The sequence below is a fragment of the Centroberyx gerrardi genome, chromosome 4, assembly GCF_048128805.1.
Source record: "Centroberyx gerrardi isolate f3 chromosome 4, fCenGer3.hap1.cur.20231027, whole genome shotgun sequence".
NCBI classification, from domain to species: domain Eukaryota; kingdom Metazoa; phylum Chordata; class Actinopteri; order Beryciformes; family Berycidae; genus Centroberyx; species Centroberyx gerrardi.
Genome location: NC_136000.1, coordinates 26,908,764 through 26,931,323, shown reverse-complemented (window position 1 = coordinate 26,931,323; position 22,560 = coordinate 26,908,764). Strand labels below are relative to the sequence as shown.

General features: G+C 41.8%; 1 protein-coding gene across 1 annotated transcript in view; it reads right to left on the bottom strand.

The window, feature by feature from the left end:
• Positions 1-19,883: 19,883 nt before the first annotated feature.
• The window catches only part of ranbp10 (RAN binding protein 10), a 30,266-nt gene continuing 27,589 nt past the window's right edge, over positions 19,884-22,560 (bottom strand). Inside the window, exons 13-15 of the mRNA XM_071921605.2 lie at positions 22,347-22,458; positions 21,354-21,495; positions 19,884-21,081 (exon numbers count right to left, since the gene is read on the bottom strand). Of these exons, the coding sequence (XP_071777706.2) occupies positions 21,365-21,495; positions 22,347-22,458 (243 nt within the window). The 3' untranslated portion in view covers positions 19,884-21,081; positions 21,354-21,364. The remainder of the gene's footprint in view (positions 21,082-21,353; positions 21,496-22,346; positions 22,459-22,560) is intronic.

The following is a 22,560-nucleotide window of genomic DNA, read 5'->3' as shown; positions in this document are numbered from 1 at the left end:
CTCTCTCTCTCTCTCTCTCTCTTTCTCATTCTCTCCCCTTGTTTTTTCTACCGTGCCCTCGGTTTCTTGTCTCCATTTCTCCATCATGCCATTTTCTCTGCTCCTCCTCCTCCTTCTCGTCAACTGTCACTTTGCTCAGTGACATTTTCACTGACTTCGCTTTTACAATAATAGCAGTCAAAATATGTAGAAAGAGTCTGGCGGGTCAATCAGTGTGATCTCCTGCTTCACAACAGCCAAATGAAAGACAGTGGCTGACTGGTTCTTAAAAACAGTGTGTAAATAAGAGCTTAAAACTGTTCTAACTAACTCACTAGAAGTACTTTTACTACTAGTGCAACAGCTATTATTATTATTATTATTATTAGTAAAAGCTATCATTATTATTATTATTATTAGTCGTAGTAGTAGTAAGTGGTATCTTTATCGCGCCAAAAAACAATTTAAAAACTTTTTTGCAGTTAAAAAAAACATAAAGTGAAAAAAAATCGACCGTCTGTAAAACTGCACTTTAGCTAGGATTTTCACGGTAGTTTCGATGGTAGTTATTATTAGTGTTATTATTAGTGTTTACAGCACAGCGCTCCTCTAAAGAGGGCGGCTAGGGAAGGCAGTGAGCTTACACTTGAAACTATCTCGCCTCATCTAGACCGGCGGGTCTCCCTCCGCGCGTCTCTCCGCCTGTCTCTCCGCTCGGTCGGTGTCCGTGTCACAAAGCCCGGCTGATGGCGTGTTCCGGCGGCGCGGCTGCAGCGCGCCGCCTCTCACGGGCTAATTGAAGTCAACCGCAGGCCACCGCTAATGATCGGCCCTACGGCGGCCCCGGACGGCCTGTCATCCATCTGTCTGCTGCTGCGGCGGCGCGGCGTGGTATTTAGAGAGGAGAAGAAGAAGAAGCTTGAGAGGAAATGAGAGAAAGCCACCGAGCGAGAGAGAGGGAAAAAAAAGAGAGACACGGGAAGAGGAGAGGGGGATGGTGGGGGCGAGGTGTTAGGGCGGCAGACGAGTGACCCAGGTGATGAAACGACCGCCACGCTGTGCAGGAAGTAGCCACGTCCGGCTCTGCTCACTTCCACTCAGTGGCCATTACCCCCCCCTCCCCCCATACCCCCCATCCCAGGCTTCAATCCACTAACACAGAATCAATAAAAAGGTAGGGGTGGGAGGTGGGAGGTGGGAGTCAGGGGCTGAACAGGCAGCGGGGTAGGGTGGGGGTGGGGGGACAGGAACTGTGGATGAGGAGAGGGGGAGATAAAAGGAGGCGGATGGAGAGAGGAGGGGAGGATGAGGACAGTGTGTGGGGGGGTGGATGGTGGAAAACCGTGGATGAAGAAAGGGATGAAGGAGAGAGGAGAGGAGTGAACATGCGGACGGCAGTATAGCAGGAACGGATGGATGTGGATGGGTGGAGGGGAAGGGAGAGGACAGTCAAAAGTTTAGACATGCGCATTTTTCTTTATTTTTACTATTTTCCACATTTTAGAATAACAGTAAAGACACCAAACCTATATGAAATAACACAAATGGAATTATGCAGCGACCATAAAAGTGTTAAACAAATCAAAACCATCTTATATTTTAGATTCTTTAAAGTAGCCGCCCTTTGCCTTGATGGAAAGGCAAAGGCTTTGGAAAGAAATTCATACAAGGATCAACTTCACTATTTATATTTGTCTAAGAAACAAATTCCAAGCATTTAAGCAGAAGCCTTTAGATCAAAATGGCTTTAAGAGAATGAAAAACACAGTACATTCAGTCAGGTGTGTCCAGACTGTTGACTGGTAGTGTGTGTGTTGTTTTACTCCTGAAGCGCAGCCTCTAATGCCCAATTTGCGTCCCTCCTCCTCCCCCGCCTGCGCTCTGCACCCGTTCTCCTGGAAGCCTGCCTCTGCCACGCTTGGCCTCGTGGCATTTGGGTATGCGAGTGGCGGGAGCCCCGTGGTCAGCTCCGCGGGTTACGAGTAATGTAACACTAGCACGGAGCCTGTGGTCAGCTCTGCCAATCACAGCTAATGCACCGTATTATTAACATGAGAGTCGACCCCGGCCGAGCCGCAAGACAGCGGCGAAAAAAAACACCGTGAATCATGGGCTGCTGCCTGTTTTTGAACCGTGGAATTATTTATTTCGGACAGTGAAATGTAAATAAGTCAGTTTTTTCCTCAGTGTTAGATTTGCATTAGTGTGTGTTGGATCTGGCCTCTACTGCCGCTCTGTCAACACTTGATGATTTAAAGAATGTGAAAAAAAAAACACATTTTTCTAACAGACAACTGAGATAAATGCATATTTCTTGTGAAATCAGACATCCTTGCAGCCACTATGGCTTCCTCAAATTGTTTATTGAAAAATAATATACTGAAAAGAAGAGATAAAAATCCTTGTCGGTGAGAAAATGTTACGTTTTACCACAAAGAATAACTGCTTGTTACCGGCTGCTTCAATTGATTTGCTATTTGGGGAAGGTAACAAATGTGTATCATTTCATAAAAGAACATGAATCCAAAAGTAGGAAAGTAGGAAAGATTATATATGTTGTATATGTTTGTGTATCCAAAGCAGGGTTGGGGCCATGAATTGAATTGAGAATGCATGGCAAATTCCAATTCCTGGAGTTGGAATTGGAATTGAAATTGCACCCAGTGCTAAGGAAACAGAATTGGAATTGAATTGGAATTTCAGGAAGCTGAATTTAATTCAATGAAATTCTGTAAAATTACAGATTTTTTTTGTTTTTTCTTACCACATATCTGAGATCACACGTAATTCCACTTCTAAGAGAGACTGTCTTGACTTCATTGACTGTCTTGACTTCAAACATTATAAATCAAACATTATGATCAAATACATTTTGATCATAATGATACGATTACATGCTGTGCATCAAATACCACCTGAAAGGTCCCTTTAACAGTTTATGATATTCAGTATTGATAATATATCACTATATGTGTAATCTCAGATATGTGGTAAGAAAGAACAAAAAAACATGGAATTTCACAGAATTTTCTTAAATGAAAGTCCTGAAAATGCCAATTCTGTTTCCTGTAGGTTTTTTCAAATTCCATTCCTCACCCAAGTGAGGAATGGGATTTGAAAGAGAATTGGAATTGATGAATTCATTCATGAATTGACTCCAACCCTGATCCAAAGTAAACATATTCTCATGGAAGTGGGGGCCTTCACAGCCACTGTTATAGATTATTATAATGGTGTCTTCCACTGTCCTGGGTCATGACATCATGACATCATGGCCATTGTTAAACCTGAGCCCCGATGCAAAATCCCGGGCCAAAAAAAGGCCAATGGCAATACGAAGGCAATTAGAATAAACTCCATTCGCAACAGAGACACTCTTTTTTTGCATATCATTAACAGGAAATCTTAACCCATTTAAACCCACCCATCGCGAACGAACAGTTAATGACTTGATTAGCTTACCGCACATGTAAGAAAAAATTATTCACATTAGATATGATGGAATATGATAAAAGGACTTTTTTTTTTGTTCTCTGTATAAGAATTACATTTCACTAACTGGCCTTGACAACATAATTGAACATTAGTCTAATATAGAACATTACCAGAGCAGAAATGAAAGCCCGCTGTCCTTGAACACTCACTCAGCTTCATTGTGAACACTACTGTCTCCTCTCAGTTATTTCTCTCTTTGGCCCTGAGTGAAAGGACCTTCATCCCAAAGAGAAGAGCATAATTTAGCCTGCTCTAATGACATAGAACTATTCAGCGGGCTGCCCGTAATTGTTGGACCAGGGCTGGAGGATAATAGTACCGAACTGTCACCTCTCAGAGCTTTTCTCCAGCACACGTCTGAGTACATGCAGTGACCTAAGTCCTCCAGAAAGATAGAGAGAGAGATAGAGAGAGAGAGAGAGATAGGAAGAGAGAGAGAGAGAGAGATAACTAGAGTCGGTAAGTTATGTGAACTATGGGGAGCCCATTATTTCTTAATATGATTTTTTAATGCGAAAATTAGAAGCAGACTGGACGTGGAGCTCATTTCTAATGTGTCATTCCGTGTGTGCGTGTGTGTGTGTGTGTGTGTGTGTGTGTGTGTGCGGGTTCATGTGTGTAACCAGGCGATCTCCAATGTTCCTTGGCTAATACCTGTAACTCAATGGCTCATACTGGACGTTAATGAGTACTGAGTAGGGCACACCTCACCAGGAGGAGAGAGAGGGAGAGAGGAGAGAAAGAGAAGCGATGAGAACAGAGAGTGAAAAAAGAGAGAGAGAGAGAGAGAGAGAGAAAGGAGAGCAGTGCTGGTCTAATGAACCCATAGCTGGCTGTACGCTGTCACTCTCCTGCTCACCGCTGTGACCCGGACAATGCCGCCACATTGTTGCCCCGGCATTGCGCTAACCCAGGCAGCCGGCGCCCCCATAGAGAATCAATGGCTCCTGTAACTTAAACTCGGCGGCGGCGCGGGCCGGGGCGAAGGCAGCTGTCATTCTGGGCATTGTTCCGTCTGACAGCAGCCTCTGATGAGGGCATTGTAGAGAGAGGGAGAGAGAGACGCGGCAGAACGGCAGAGGAGCGTATAGACGCGACGTGGAGGATGAGGGTTTATAATATAGAACGAGTAAAAGAACAGCGAGGTCGTTTGACAGGTGCAGGAGCCATGATGACTCAATAATGTAGCGTAAGAAGATAGTGTTCCCATTCATTCAAAATCACAACTATGATAGGTATTTAAAGTCATAATCCGCAAAATCTGTGTTTTACGTTGGTGGTTTGTTTGAAATTAACAGAAGAAGAACTGGGTACTCAAACTCAAACTGCATCAACACAGACGTCACAGTACTGGACACACTGTTTGATTGACAGCTGATTTCTGGGAAGTGCAGTGCAGGAACACCACAGCGATGAGCGCTGAGCAACAAGGATGGAGACAAAATTAACAAAACATGAGGAACATGAGGATTACCGCTTTTTTGTGAATGCGTTTGTTCTTCTGGACAGGTGTATGCATCCTGTTCTACAGTATTCAGAGGCTTTTAAGCTACTCAATAAGAGAGAAAATGATCTACAATACACATGTGCACACACACACACACACACACATGCACACACATACTGTCTGAGAGAGGCGAGGGCTCCCAGTGAGTCAAGTGGTTGGCAGTCGGTCAAATCAAAAGCATAGCCATATTCACTCCTGTCATGCAAAACCCTCTACAGTGTTTCTGAACAAATGTCACAGACCTAGGAACCCATGAAATCCATTTAAAGCCCATTCTGCGATCTCAAATATCCATCATCCATGTCAATGGCAAAATAAGAATTTGTTACTCCCGAGGCTTTTCCTCCAGCGATAGCAGTATCTGCATTTTAAATGATGTATCTAACAGCTCAGCAGCTCCGGGTCCGGCTCCTTAATGGGCTTTAGAATGAGACTTGACCGAGTCCTGTAGTGCCTCAACCCTAAGGAGGGCCCTGAAAGGCTCCGCAGAGCAGGGTACATAGAGAGCGGGGATATGAATAGAAAGGTATTGAAGCAGGTATTGAGGTCTTAAAGAGCTGTGTGTGTGTGTGTGTGTGTGAGTGTGTGTGCATGTGTGTTCTTTTCAGGTCTTAAGAGCTCTTATCCCCGAGCAGTAAAACATGGAGCGCAGCACTCCCCGACCCCGCCGGTCATTTCATCTACTTCCAAATGTCACAGTGTCACAGACCTTTGTTGAGATCAGCGAGCAGGGCACTGCTGCGTGTGTGTGTGTGTGTGTGTGTCCATAATGTCTGTATCGTGTGTGTGTGTGTGTGAGTGAAGTGAAGTGACAGAGAACGAAGGAAAGAGAGAGAGCAAAAAACACTCAAAACTGATAACTTTATTGCTCGGCGACTGTAGTGCTTCAGCCTTGCGCCTCCTCTCTGTCGCATTAGAACCACCAGCCTGGGGAAGATGGCCGCCATTAGACGACAAGTCGCAGCGCAGAAGTCACATGGCGGCTGTAATTAAAGCATGCGCGTCCGTAGAGGCTCGGCGCACGCCAAAATAAGCGTTACAAAACATCAGACGTCGCCGAATGCCCACAACCCCCGGTGCATTTCAGACAAATAAAGTGATTTTGTCCCTTTTTTCCTCCCCCCCCCCCCGCCCTCTCGGGACGATAATGAGGCGGGAAAGCTCCGTCGGTCAGTGTGTGGCGCGGGGCCGTTTACCCGCCATTAAAGATTAATAGAAATAGAGGAACGGCGGAGAGGTCAGCGAGGCCGGAGCCAGCGATATTAACAGGAAATAGGATGGAGCAGAGGCGCTGTAGGCGGGCTGCAGCTAAACAAGCCATTATCATTCATTTACAGGATATTTGTCATTCACAACACAACCTGCACTCAGAGGTAGTGTGTGATGTTCGGCTCGAATAATAGGGCGTGAACGGGGAAAAAACATTTATCTCCCTGCTTTAATCACAGTCATCCTCTCCTCCTCCTCTCCTCTCCTCTCCTCTCCTCTCCTCTCCTCTCCTCTCTGTACAGCTGCAACATGTCATTATCGTTTCAACAGGATTCAAAACATATATGCGTTTAGAAACTCTGTCTGTCACCCGTAACTTTAGACAAGTACAATAACTGTAGTTAAAGTAAGGATTAAAGTTGCTTTTCTCAGCGTGAGGCAACAAGGAAAACAAACCGGAGGCTTTTAAAAGGAAACAGCTGAGATTTTTGGTCACTGATCATCTCTCCTGCATCATTTCCTGGGAGTTTCACCAAGATCTGCAGCTGAATCTGCTCCTCTCCTCTCTTCTCTTCCCCCCTCTCCGCTCCTCTTCATTTCCTTATCCTGTAAGGAAGGCTCCATCTTTATTTGCTTTCTTTGATTTCATGGGAATTACCACAGGTTCAGCCTGACCTCTCTCCTCTCCTCTCCTCCCTCCTCTTATCCTCTCCTCTCCTCTCCTCTCCTCTTATCCTCTCCTCTCCTCTCCTCTCTCCTCTTATCCTCTCCTCTCCTCTCCTCTCTCCTCTCATCCTCTCCTCTCCCTTTCCTTATCCTGCAGAGATCCAACTTTATTGGCAGAGCTTTAGAGAACCAATACCAGGAGATTTAACTTGTGTCCTTTTACTCTTTTCTGTTATTAAAACAGCCGCTCTGTAACAACAGCTCAGCTTTGTGTGCGTGTGTGTGTGTGTGTGTGTGTGTGTGTATTTCTCTCCGAGTGTGTTCTAGAATAGCTTATGGTAGAGTGGGATTCACACCGAAATAGACACGGTGAGACTTGGGCTGTGTGTTTGCATTGTGTGTGTGTGTGTGAGAGAAAAAGAGAACACTTTCTGCAAAGGCCAGTGATGTTTTAGTTATCACTGCATTATTAACCAACTCACAGGCAGCAGAGACGCCCTTAACTTAATACATAAAGGCTGATTTATCCCTGTTCGCGTCAACACACGCAAATCCAAAGTGCCTTAATGCCCCACAATAATAGTTTATTTATATATGTATGTACACACTATTTGTGATGTATGTAATATGATAAAATGAAGTGTAACCACATTTAGGATGGCCATTATATAGTGTCAAGTATATCATGATATATTGTGTGTAATAATGTGATTTGCTTTAAAGGTGCACTATTTTAAGAAGTCAAAATTTACATTTATATACATATATGATCAAAGATGTTGAATGAAGACATTATTATAAGTTGATTTGTTTGAAATTTCAAGTTGCATTTTCAAAACTCCATCCTTTTTTTACAGGCAGTTTCGGACCAGTCAACGCATCACAACAGCACTTGGTCTTGATTGGCTCCCCTCACTAAACAATTGATAAAATCCCTCCAATCAGGAAAGTTTACAGCATTTGAACCGACGCCCCCCCCACCCCCCACCCCCACCCCCCCGCCCGAGCCATAGTCCATTTGAAAACAAAATCATGAAAACTGAATACTGTGGGACCTTGATGGTGTGATACGCTGTGGAAGACTAGTGATTTTGTTGTTGTAAATTCACTTTCCTGACAACAAGTCACAGTCTACCTCAGCGAGTCGCGCCCGCACATCCTTCTTAGGTGCTCCCTTTCGTGTTCGCCTGCTTTCTTGTCTTCCAGCATCTGACTTCTACAGCTGAAGCAAGCAGCATGTAAGTTGTTGCTTACTAATTATAATCTGCTCCCTAGGATCTGTACCTGCTCCCTAGTAACTAGTAATTTTCACAAATAGGATCTAAAGTGGGCCTGAGCCTGTGTGCCTTTCCATTTTTCAAATCAATTGCCCTGCTAAAAAATGTCCATTTTATGGGACATGCATGTAAAGGTAAAATATCTGTGAAAAAGGACAACCCACCCTTTCCCTCCAAATGGTTTCAGTTGTAGGGGTGCCTTTGTTTTTTGTCTTGACCCCGGCCCACCAAAATATCTTTGCACGGCCCTGCAAGCAAGCATCCTGACCTATTCCTTTGGGACGCTCAACACAATCCTAACATCTCTTTTATTGTCTGACATCACATCATTTGTAGTTCCAGTTAGCACTTCTGTTACAGCAACTCCTACTCCTACATGTGAAACAGCATAATCAGTTTCCCATCTCACCTTGTTTCTGAACTTTCATGTGTGTTTTGTTCTGTGTGTCACTGTGTATTTAGAGAAGCGTGTAGATAGCAAACTGGATAGAGGTAAACCTGCACATTTAAAACAACAAATGTTACAATGAAACTGCACTACTTTGCTTATGGTAACACAAGAACTATCACAATTTCATGTATGCATGTGGATATGACAGAACTGCGAGGCAACACGACAACAGGTCCAGGACCACAGAATAAAACACGGAATACTGTTTGTTTTTTTACTGTCTTTTCTTCCATATTACCTGTACTGTATTCATTTACAACTGTACCTGAAATAAAATGCGAGCCTGTAGCCTGTTCGTGTGAGCTGATTAATGTTCTGTGCTCTGCATATTCCACCCCATTGTACATCTCAGCCAGACTCCAACTGTGGCAATCAATTCAATCAGCAGCGCTTATGAACCCATTACAATCTAGCTGAGAGCAGGCGGGGGCTGCATCCTACAACTGGCCTCGGAGTAATTATTATTTAGTCGAGCGAGAAAGAGATGGAAGGATGGATGGATAGATGGATGAAGGGATAGATGGCGGGAGGGAAGGATGGATTGATGGAGGGATAGATTGACAAAGTACTGGATGGATGGACGGATGGATGGGTAGACTAATAAACCGTGTCCCTAATGGCTTGCGTGTGACTATGAATATGCATTACAGCGATTGGGCAATAAGAGTGGGTGTTGTGTTATTTACACCCCACCCCACCCCCCGAGAACGCTGTAGCAGGTTGCCATGGCGACTCACATGTACCATAGCAACCACGCTGAATGTTCCATCCCAATTGTGAAGGCCAGAGGTCTCGCGGTGCGGTGAGGACGTCTACAGGCCTTGAGGGCATAATATATGATGATGAAAATCCATTGTCCACAGCTCTCACATGCAGCTTGCCTTCCTCCCATGCATAATTATCAGCTCGGTTCCCAGTCTGTACAAGAAAAGTACATTGACCAACACCCAAAGAGAAATTTCAAGCAGATTTTCTAACCACTAAAAATAACCCACTTGTTATACCTTATTGATTTGAAATTTTCACCTGAATCTCTTCAAACTCTCCACCAGTAGTTGCACCCTTTGGAGCTTTTTTGGACATTTGAGCCGGAGTAAGCTCAGTTATGTCATCCCTGTTTTTGATTATGCATTTATTGTCTTATCTGTTTTTTAAGTGTACCACAGTGAAGCCACTGGCACATTTGCACAATAAAGTTTCTATTCTATTCTATTCTATTACATGTAAATAGTCCCTTCCACTGACATGTGCATGTAACCTCATCCAGCCACAACCACAAATAGCCTATGAGCCTGTAAGGAACACTGGGAAACACATTCGGTTATTGGGTTAAATCTTCAATATAGCTTTGGAAATGGCATGAGTCACACACATTCATTCATGAATATATTTATGTGTTTATATCATAATATATTGTTTGATCTTGCACAGTTTATTCTAGATTTAAATACATGAACCCCAAGGCTTGTGTCTGTGATGTTATTGAGCAACACTTTCCTAAGCTATTCCAAAAATGAAGAAAAGAGAACTTTGACAGAACCGACACCGTATTTTATGACAATATGGGTATATTTTCTGGTTTATAACTGTTACTGTTATTACAAAATGAAGCTCATCTGGGCGTTAAAGCTCAGTCAAACATTTTTAGATTCCACAAGAGTGAACCCTGTATTCAGTGTCAATGAAGCAGGTCCAGAAAGTGTCACTTGAGGGCATCACAGAGTAGAGTGTTGGCTCTCCAGCTTCAGAAGAGACAGACTTGTTTGTGTTAATCAACATCGATTAACTTGTCGGAGATCATTGGAAACAACACGTCGGCTCTGTTTCAGGGTAGAAAGAAGCCAAGACTTGTGTCTGGGATGTCAGTAAACAACACTTTCTTTGGACAGCCAGAGCAGAGCTGCTATGAGTAAGCGCCTTTTCATTTAGAGTAAATTATTTCAGAACTGGAACACCGCTGCGCTTCTGGGGGGGGTTGTCTTTCTCTGATAAATACCTTAAAGCCCTTTTCCAGAATTTATTTAATGATATAAGTTTTTGATACGTGCTCGAAGAGTTCAACTTTGTACAGAAATGCTTTTCACAGCATTGAAAGGTTGTTTTATGTCTTTTATAATGCACAGCAAGAAACAAGAACACTGAAAACACAGCAGCAACAAACCTGGGACACAATAAACTACAAAACACTATGACAGCTAGACACAAGCCAATATTTGGCACAGTATGCAATAGTGTATATGCAATACAGTATGCTGATATTTTGGACATTCTTGATGTCAAAGAAGAACACAATTATCGCCCTATCTCTTTCCTCCCATGCATTTGAAAGACTGCAAAAAGTTAGTGTATTCTGACATAAGAACGCTCATTCTCAGCAGTATGGAAAAAGCTTTTCAACAGATATATCTATCCAACAACATGTTAGTAAAATTCACTCTGCTCTAAATAATAATGAACATGCTGTTGGAATATTTTGGACCTCTCAAAAGCTTTCATTATCATCATTACACCCACACAACAGCTTTGGGCTAGCTGGACCAACATCAGATAGGGTGACAACAACATGGGGAGTCCCACAGGGCTCCATTCTTGGACCCTTGTTGTTTCTGGTCTGCTTTAATGAGCTGCTGCATCCTTATCAGCACTTACTGTTCTTTTTGCTGATGATTAAATAATGATTAAAGCTTGATCTTGTTACATAGAAACCTCTCTTCACTTAGAGCTTAAAGCAAACATACACAAAAAAAAAACTCCAAATGGTTCCAACTAAACAAATTATCCCTGGATATAAATGCAATTTCATATAATCATTTTCACATAATGAAAGAAAGAAACAAAGTCTTCTGTCAAGTAAATATTCTATGTGTCTTCAACATAAATATATATCAGGACTATATTTTTTATTTAAAAAAGCATAAATAAACCAGACTCCCTTCCCTTGCCCTTCAAAATATACTTTCAACTGAATTCACAAATTTACATTTACAACAGCAGACACAACCAGAGCCATTTGGGATTGTGGATTAGTGTCATTATATCTAGAGGATCTGGACAGTGGGATAGTTTCCTCACTGTAAATGAATCCACATCTTTTCAAATATAAACTCAAGACTTTCTGATGAACGATGAACTGAACTGCGAAAGTTTTCCCTCAGTACCTACACAAACAAATCCTCTCTGTCTCCGTCCTAATTGCCTTCTCCATGCACACACACACACACATGCTAACTCTCTCTCTCTCACACACACACACACACACACACACATTCATTACCACACTCGCCTCCTCAATGATTTCTTTTCCTGTGTTAGGACTATTTTCATTTTCTTATTTCCCTTGTCATTATGGATCTTATTGTGTTCTGTTTTCCATTATATTGTTTCTGTTTCTGTTTCTGTCGTTCTATCAGTTGTGTAGTTTATCTTGATTGATTTTTCTTTTTGAGGTGAGATACATTTTTTTTTAATCTTACCTGAACAGATTATTGATTACATCTCTTCATTCTATGTTTTCATAATCATATTTTGTCAGTGTTTGTGTGGTATAGATCTATGTTTTATCACTGAGTAAATGAACTAGTCTAATCAGTTAAACACAGCAGTAAGCTGTTCCACAGAGGACAGGAAATTTACTATCTAGGTGGTTAACTCCCTTTGTCTGCCAATTTTGTCTTTCAATTTGAAAACTTTAGATTTGTTTTTATTGGTTAAGTAAAGAAATTAAAGAAAAATAAAGTAGCAATCGATAAATAAGAAAATATAGATCTGGATCTCTTAATTAACACCATTGTCCTACGTGCAAAATATGATTTACATTTGAATTTACAAATGAAAACCACATTTTATTATTCTATAATGATAATAATAACATGGCCTATGTGCAAAAATATATCAGTTTTGATATATTGTCCTTAATAAAACCAAAGCCATCACAATAGTGTTACTTTACAGGACTCTATGAAGACTCTCTGTGAATTTTCACTATTTAAAAAAATGCTAAACTGCTGTTAACTTTAAGTTTGTATTAGGTTTTGACTGTAAATTTGACGCAATGATTAGCCTATGTAGAGTTTTGCATGTGTTTTGGTAGTGGTTGATTTTGAGTGAGAATTAATGTATTCATGGATGGGAACTGGGAATGAAAACTCATTCCCAGTTTGGTCCACATAGAACGCTGCTGTGCTAACTGCATGAAGTGTTTTGAAAAATGGAACTCTGTATTGAGAAATGCTTGTAACCAGTAGTGAAAAACTGTAAGACTGTCAATCTCTGTACAAAGGGTAACTGTCTGTGTTGTTTTGTATATATAGATTTTTTTATATTCTTTGTTAATCTGTAAATTCTTCAATATGAAGAGAGTGAAAATAAAAAAAGGTGGTTACTTTCCTCTGAAGATGCCTCCCAATGCTGTGATGGGAACTTATCCTCCAACCTCATACTGCCCTCTACTGTCCAACAAAAAAAATGTCAAGGAAAACAATACATTTTTAAAAATGTGTGTATGTGAAGCTCTGCTATGATCTCTGTGTCTGTTGCACTCCACCTAGACTGTATGCGTCAGAAGGATACTATATCGTAATTATAGTGATACAATGGGAGATTAAAAAATACAATAAAGTTCAATGAGGTCAACATATACTCACTATTGGGTACTACAGACACACTATAAGTCCCTAGGGATATATATCATAGTAATGCTCCAGGAGATAAAGTAGAGTATTCACACCATAAATTCACTATTGAAATTAAATACCACAGATAAGCCTCAATATTGAAATACCACAAAAAGGACAAAATCACAATAAACTCACTATTGAGTACCACATACACACTATAAGTCCCAATAGGAATATCACAGTGATTAAAAAAAAACCACAAGTAACTTTAGTAGGCACACTTAAAGTCACATGTCTCCATGGTAACTCAGGCTAATATTAGCTCAAATTTGTTAGCTGACTTTAAAAATCATATCAGCTTCAGAAAATGACCCCACTACTTCTACAACTTCAAAGTTCCTGGAGAAATTTGCTGATATTTTGGACAATCTTGATGTGAAAACATTTGAGGTTTGCTTGCTATCTAGATGTTACTGTCCTGACTGTAAGACAACCAGCTAACCGGTAACAGCTAGCTACTTAGCTAACAGTTAGCTAACAATAACTGTTTTTGTAATCAACTGATTAGCATACACATATGACACACTGTGAAGATTAATTTTCTCCGACTTAACGTCTGCATATGTTTTGAATCTTTATTATCACAGTGGAGTGAAGACGGGAAATACGTGTTAATCTACTGTAAACAATATGAAAACGACCTGAAGGAGCACCAGGACCTCTCCTCCATCTTTTCTGGAGTTACAAAGGCCGCACAACTGACCGAGTTCCTCAGCATTCAAGGATTCAGGAAGATACAGAGGTAGGTGTGTGTGTGTGTGTGTGTGTGCTGTTTCAAGATAACATACAATTGTACACAACATAGTGGTGGAGAGTCGATACTAAAAGAGTTGATTCCTTGACTGGAACTATGAGACTATAAGAGTCGGAGTTTGCTCTAGCCAACGGGTCGAAACTGAAGATACTCTGTGTGTCGATTCTGCTTTTTCGACTAATGCTTCTTTGAACATAAGATAATTTAACTGGACAAGAGGCATGGCATAGTAAGCAAGTTAACAATTCTAGTTTTTGTTCCATCTTTACTGTTGCACACCTGATCCAGTTAAGGGCTACACACACTTTCATCCTATGTTCAGGTAGATCTGCTTCTACTGCTCAGCCAGTCAGCACTGAGCTCTTAATTGGATCAGGTGTGCAGGAGTAAAGCTGGAACAAAAACTTGGGACTGGATTAGGAAACACTAGTTTCATCTACAGGAGTTGAGGAGTCGATTCCAGCGACTCACACAATTAGAATCGGAGTTGGAATCAACTTCAAAATTTGGGAGACGTGCACCACTAAGTACACACAGTATATGAGAACAGTAGTCACACGTGGCCTGTTCAGGACACTCTCGTAACACTTTATATGGATAGGGTAATGTTGATACTCAACTGAGCATCAGGTGACAAAAAGTAGATGGTCAACAAAGTGTCACTTGCCTATCTGGTGCATCTCTACAGACTATGTAACCCTAAACTGACCCTATTTCTAACATTAACCCCAACCGTAAAATTAACCCCAGCTCAGACACTGAATGTCTATGCAATAACTATCCAGATAAGGTATGACCCAGACTTTACATGAAGTGGCCAAGGTGCATGTTGAAGGTATGACCAGCTCTACCACTCCTCCCCTCCATCACAATAAAAGCACGGCAAATAAAACTTGTTGCTTCCACCATGCAAATGTTACCAATCAGAAAGATGATTACTATGCTGCTCTACAAAGACGAACAGATGATCAGAGGTAATGACTAGGGTTTAGATTTCATATCTGCAAAAAATGATTGCCATAATTACTCGAAATAATACACAATTCACTTCTGTACCAGCAAGACTCAGGAGATATACGTATGAAGCAAATTTTCTCAGTTTCACTACTCATGCAGGTACTCTTCTTTCAGAATAGTAGATCACCAGTTAGTTTATTGAATTTCATGTTAACTGCTGTGATGTATGCTATTTGCATACACGGAAACCATTTCTCTAGATCTCCAGATCAGGGTGGTGTAGTGAGCAGGGAGAACGTTCTTCAATTTTGGTTTTGAATTCTGGTTCTGCTTGGGCTGTGTCGTGGCTTCAGGAGATCCAGGAAGGACTTGGTGGTGGTTCAGCGCCCGCAGTTCGAGAGCAAATCCCCCAGGAAGGTCCCATGGGTGAAGAGGCTGCGGGCCTCCGATGAGAGAAGAAGACATGCAGTGGGAGAGACGGCGGCGAAGAGAGAGGGCGCAGGACATCCCGCAGACTGCAGTTTCAGTGACACCGGTATGCACTGTATCTGCACACCCAGTTCTTCATCTTCAGTCCAAATAAACCGGAAACGTCAAGGATCTTTCCCGGGAAAGAGCAACCAGACTCCGGGTGTTTAGAACAGCAAATGGAAAAGCTTTCATGAATGGATATAGGTTGAATCACTGTTGTGTATCAGTCGAGTGATAGAGCAAAAACAGCAGCATTTATTTATATGATGTCGTGAATCATTACTTTAAATATGCTATTCCGTAGCATGAGTCATCTATACTTCACATTGCATATATGTGTGTGTGTGTTAATGGAGTAAACAAGAGGAATCCCTCTCACATTCTACTCCCACTGGTGTTTCATATTGAGCTGGTGATAATTATGTTCTGGTCTTGGTGTTGTTTTAGTGTCCCATCCTCTGTCCTTCCTCCAGACTCCCCAGTGAAGAAGAGGCCGGTGAGAGAGCTGTACCAGTACATCAACCTGGGCCCGCAGCAGTAGAGCTCCACACTGAGATGGTGATGTGCTGCTTCTGTCTGTGTTTTTATATCATTTCTTGTTTTATTATCTCATGTATTTTTAGACCTTTGTTTTCTGGAAAACAGTTGGTGACAAACAAACCTGTTGGATAGAAGCGCTTTATAAATCTATCTTACTTGACCATTTGTGATTTTCTTTGCATTTTATGACAAACATCTACAACTGTTTTTGTATCCTTGTACCCAACTTTATTGATTTTCTCTTTTTTGTTACAATCCTTTTGAAGCACTCCATGAATAAACGTCACTTGACTTGAATTGGAAATCCCCGTTGTCCCTGCTGTGGAAAAGTAGCGACTAACCGCACTAACATCTCCACTGTTTATAGATGTATTTATCTTATGTGGGCGGTGATGTTACCATGTTTGAGGCAGTGGATACCGCAAGTCAATCCTGCTGGTGCTGTCCTCCACTACACTCCACTTTTTTTGTTTGAGAAACTGATTGTTGCTGTGAAAGTAAAGTAATGAGTCATCTAAAGACCCTTGCTTGCAAACTGGTCATTTTTGTGGATGAAAATATGGTTTCTTGAAGTATTGGCTGATGAATTTCAGGTAGCAATTTTCTAGAATTGATATATACTGTATGTAGTAGTTGCATTTTGAAATGGGACCCATCAACTCTTAGATCTCTTCCCCCATTACTAACACTATTCTCCTACAACTGTCCCCCCCTATCTTTCCCTATGAGTGTCTATAACCTCCTACTGTACTAGTCTATTACTAGTAGTGTACTACCATTTGTCTGTACTCTCTGGCCCAGATTTACTAAAACCTTTAGTAGGTACAAAAACCTTTGCAGTGTTCAAAGTCAGCACTAAGACTTGTGATAGGTGCAAGACAAGTTGCTTGACCAATCAGGATTTATGTCATTGTTTTCTGCACATGCTAAAAGTTTTTGCACCCATGAAAGGATTCAGGGCCTCTGTGTATCAGTATTTCCTCCTTGAATTATTATTATATTTTTTTGGAGCAGTGGTGGATGGGAAAATATTGCTTTAATTTGGCTTGAGTGCAGGTTGCAGCTCCAAACTCTTCATATCTAGATAATTCTCCACATTAACAAACTAACTAAACTACTAAGAAGCATGAAATATCTCCAGTGGTTTAGCCATAAATTCAGAGCGCAAGCATTTTATTGATTCATTGTCTTTATCCGCTTATTGCTATTCAGGGTCACGGGTGGCTGGAGCCTATCCCAGCATGCATCAGGTAAAAGGCAGTTAGACAGCCAGTCCATCACAGGGCGAACACAGACAGACAGACAAGCACTTTCACACTTTAATGTCTTCAATCCACCTGACTTGCATGTGTTTAGACGGTGAGGAGCAGAATAAGAAGAAAACACACCAAATAACAACACAAGACCAACAATATGCTTATGGATGTGTATTTTAATAAAAATAATTCTGTCAAAATTAAACAGAATACAATATTTCTTTTTTTTTTATCATGTTTCCAGTACATAGGTATGTTTTTTTTAATTATCATTTTTCCTTTTTTTTTTTAATATCGTTTTAAAGGTTTTAAAAGTCTCATGCTAAGTAGAGGGTAACTCATTTCACAATTTTTTTTTGTTTGGCTTTTTTTTTTTTTTTTTTTGCTAAAACTCAAAACTCAAAATATGAAATTAAAATCATAATAGAAGTCAATTGTGCACAGCTTGTTGTCTTGTAAATGCCTAATTCCGTTTTCTCCGGCCTCTCCAGACGAAGTCCGCGCGGCTTCGGGGGGCCTCGGTGGGGGCCCCGTTCCAACACTGTTCGCATCCCTCCTTTTCCTCGGACTAATCACTGATCTAAAGTCAAGCGTCCCACCGTGAGATCAGCGGCTAACGTCTACGAAGGGACAGAGGAAGGGTGCGCGTCAAACAGTACTGGGACGCAGCCCGGGTTCAAACACAAAAGGACAAGCTGGGAGACTTGTTCCCTACAGGTATGCAACAGAAGTTGTTCTTTCACGTACAAGTGTGTGTGTGTAACAGAAGTCCTTTACAAGTGTAGAAGCAGATGTTTGTGTGTGTGTGTGTGTGTGTGTGTGTGTGTGTAACCATTAGAATAGCTCCTATCATAGCAGAAGTTTATAAAAAAATTCCATCCCGGGTAAAAAGCTCGACCACATACCCTGTACTAGACCCCACACCGCATACACACGTCTCTAGTATAATAGAACTCCGTATTTCTCTACCATAGAATGAGATTCTCTTATGAATGGGAATATACACTTTGGGGGCGGGCTACGCTACAGTGAGTCCAGAAGCCACTGGCGGCTAAGGGTGACAGCTGGGACGGGCCTGGAGGAGAGGCGCACGGTTGACTCGGGGGTTTATTTTCCGGTGTCCAGAGTGCTGCGCTTCAGTCAAGATAACACGAAGTCGGTGTCTTTTTGGAGCGAGACGTCTCGACAGTTAAAACAAGAGATCCAAAGAAATAAGGAAAAGGTTTAGATGACACTCAAAAAAAAAAAAATCCAATTCATGATACACCCAGAAATAGGATGCAGTTGCAGTCAGAGTTCTAATAATCGGGCTATCATCTGTTGAAAAAAACAACAACACATAAACAGAGAACAGATGATGATGATCTCAATTTCCCAAACAAACTACGTAGAGGACTGTATGAAGGTGAAGGGAACACAATCACGATGGTGCCGAAATAAAGTCCTACTGACGTCGAACAAAAGATTGGTGCTTCTGAAAGAGGTGCGAAGTGGAGAAGTTTTCAGAAGAAGCTCTGGCTGTAATTGCTGTAAGTGTAATTGGTGGTTTTGTTCCTACTGATCTGGCTCCGAGCCGGGAACACTTGCACAGAGAGAAATGTGATGACTTCTATCAAAACTAAAATCCTTAGAAGTAAAGTTGCTGTGTAAATCTCATGGTGGCCAGCAGCTAACCTGTATAATACAATACAATTCATCTTATTATTATTATGTCCATCTATCCAATATTGACCAGGAGGGAACACCAACGGACAGAAGTAACCTGATGGTCACTGTGTGTGTATGGAAGACAGAGACGACATGGTGTGTATCAGCATTATCTGTGTGTAAAACTCAGAATCTTACAGAAGTGTGTGAGAAACGGAACGATCTGTGAGAAAGAAGAGAGAGAAAACGCGTGTTTAAATGCTGATATGACCGAGAGCGATCTGTAACTACACTATTATCCATGGACTGATTTGACTCAACAATGGACGAGCTGAACTGGTTCTCACTGGCTTTTTAAGTGTCTAGAAATCGGCTACGGCTGCCCAAAACGCAAGAGAGAACGATGTGAAGTAGGGATACGTGGGTCAGCGGCTAGATGGTAGGCGACACGACACAGCTCAGTTCAGCTGGAGCCTGGCAACACATTCTCAAAAGGGCACACGCAGCCCACATGTGGTAAGAATACGATTTAGTTATCACAAAGGGGCATTCTAAAATTAAAATCCTCGCCGTTTGATTTCACCTCTTTATTTGAAATTCTAATGCCGATAATATATGCACAAAAAGTGACTTAACTTCTAAATACAAACCCTCTGCCTGTTAGTCTATGTTTTGGATACTTCCTTACTCTATGTTAGCATTAAGGTGGCCATGATAATAGTGTACAGTCCAACATGTCACCCAGAATGTTAAAGTGGGTGTGTGGTGGGTGCAACTGACGACCACTGCCATAGATTTCAATGTAAAATTAAGGCTCCCACACCTCTAATATTCCAATTTAATCTTTGGTTGCCCACTAGTTAGTATTTTTAATATTTTTTCCAGGGGACTCATGTTTTTAGAGGGGGAAAAAAAAGTGTGTAGCTTCATTTAACAAAACGTGCCTTGTTCTTTGGCTACTATCCTATTAGCCCACAGTGTTTTATTCAAAATACCTACTACCATACTACAATATCGCCACTAAATTTTAATTTCTGGAATCATTCGGTGACCCATTTTTATCTGACTTCAATCCATTTTCTATTTTGCTGCAGATCGACTCGACTGCCTCAGCCTTGACCCGAGCTAAAATCTGCTCCGCACAGTCAGAGAATATGTTTTTCACGCTGAGGTACGCGACTCCTTGGCTCCCCCTCCTTCATGTATTTAAAATGGTAAAACTAAGTCCTGCATCCACTAGGGGAGATGAGAGAAAGTCTGACAGGTGTGAGCAGCATCGTCCCGGCTAGAGCTTAAGAGTGTGACAGCAGCAGCTATATCCTGCAGTAGTACGGCTACAACGGCTTTTGAACCCTGAGCTGAGTAGAGCTGTATTGGCATATTTATGTATTTATTTATACGTCTCTGCTTCCTTGCACCTTCTGACAGCTGAAAAGAGAATCATTTTCCAAACGATTCCACAACAAATGAGCAATAATTCACTGCTGCGGTTCAAAGTGGTAACGGCTTTGTAACGGTTTTATCTGTATCTGTTTCCATAGCAAACGCCTGCTTTGCATCCTGGGCAGGGAAACCAGTGCACTTCCAAGTGTTTACTTTAGAGGGAGCAAGGGCCCAGAATTAGTACTTGGCATCTGTCTGTCTGTCTGCTGCATTTTCTCAGTGAAGACTTAACATTACTAAGATACTGTAGAGATGACCTATAGTCCGGGGCACCAGAGCGTGTTACCGTGGAAACCAGCCATGAGTATTGTGGTCTGTGATATGGTGAACAACAACAACAACAACAACAACAACAACAGGTGAGTAAAATACTGAGTCGTAGGGAATCAAAATCCACCCATAAAAACAAAGAGAAAATAAAAAGGGAATTAGAATCTTTCGTCCAAGATGAGCACAACAAACTGACAAAAAAAGAACTAAAAAAAAAACAAAAAAAAAAACAAAAAAAAAAAAAAAATGGCTAGATAAACAGAATAATAATTAATTATCTTTAAATAGTGTCACACATTTCTGTATTTGATAATACTAAATTAAAAAGAAGCTTTCTTCTCTGCTCTCCGCCGCTCCTCTGTCTGTCCCGCTGGCTCGGCCTGACGGACAGCCAAACACACCAATCACACGCATGCTCTCTCCTCCGTCGCCATGACAACTACCTGCCGGACATGCCTCCTCTCAGCGCTGCTTAACATTAACCTGCGGAGAGACGGGGAACGGTTTGAGCCAGGTAAGGAGCCGTGTGTGTGTGTGTGTTTAGATGTTAAAGCCTGTGTGTTGTTCATTACATCATTGTAGTGTGATTATAAAAATGTATAATGTCTGGATATTTTCACTTTATGTTTGTGAGTAATTGTTTTTTTCATTTCGTTTATGTATGTGCAATGCATATGTCATCATGTTTTTTTAATTTTATGTGTGTATATGTATGATATATCATATACTAGATGCATATCGTGATCTCCACTCACCTGGACTTGGGCTAGTGCAAAAAGTTGTCTACTCTGGCAAAGGAGCAGGACCCAGAACGGACCCGGGCCATGAGCTGAACACACTCTGTGGCCTGGCCCAGCGCTAGCATCAGCGGAGGCTGCTTAGGCAGGTTCTGGGACTCTGTGGCGGAAAACACACTATGGGATCAGGCAGGGGTGCAACACATGGGTCACAACAGTGTGTGTGTGTGTGTGTGTGTGTGTGTGTGTGCATGGGTGCATTTTTCCAAAAGTTGGTATCAGAGGAGACACAAAAAAAATCTGTAGTGCGTGCATTATGTATGTATTATGTGTATTATCTTGCGCCCAAATGATAGAGAGGAGGGAAGACACAGGTATACTCTGACCAGGCCAAAGAGAAGACTGCTGGCATCGGCGGTGGAGGCAGAGGAGCCAATCAGCTGCCCATGTAGCATGAAATCCCACCTCTTCTTTGATGTGATTGGCCGGCTCACAAAAAAGTAGTGTGCTGTCCTCTAAAAAGTTCACCTTTTCTTAGCTTTAGAAAGCACTCGGCTCTGCTTAAAGGATGATACTGATGCTTAAGTTTGTGCCAGTGGTCTATGTTGCCTCTCTCCTTTACATTCTTCCTGGTTTGTCTGCACACAGTCAGCATAGTTGGAGAAATCAGTGCTCCTTTTCCTCCCTTCAGAAGAAGAAGCCATTTGCTGCCATTTATTCTTGTACAGCAACTTCCACAGAGCGAGATAATCCATCACATTTGGTTTGGTCAGAGTTTCTGTTTTTTCCGTATTTCATTGTGCTGAGTTGAGTGTTTTCAATAATCCCTAAAAACATCTTACCTTACAAACTTTACTGTCACATCCATGTCTTTTTATTTAGGCCGTCTTTATTAGCTGGGACAGCATTTCATTTCGGAGTAAAAAAGGTGGTGGCAGTTTGAAAACAGTGGAACAATGTCAACACACCCTTAAGTGCATGTGTGTGTGTGTGTATGTTGGTGTCCCTTACCCAGAATGGCGCTGTTGAGTGCGGAGCAGAGTGATTCTCTCTGCATGGGGTCTAGCTGCTGGCCCACGGGGCAGTTCCACGGGTCTGAGTACGCTAGCAGGCTGAACGCATCCTACACAGACAGACAAACAGAGAACCGTATGCATAACACACAACTGGAACAACATCGCTCTGCACAAACTCTGCAGCTCGCTAAGTTGGACTTATTATGTGT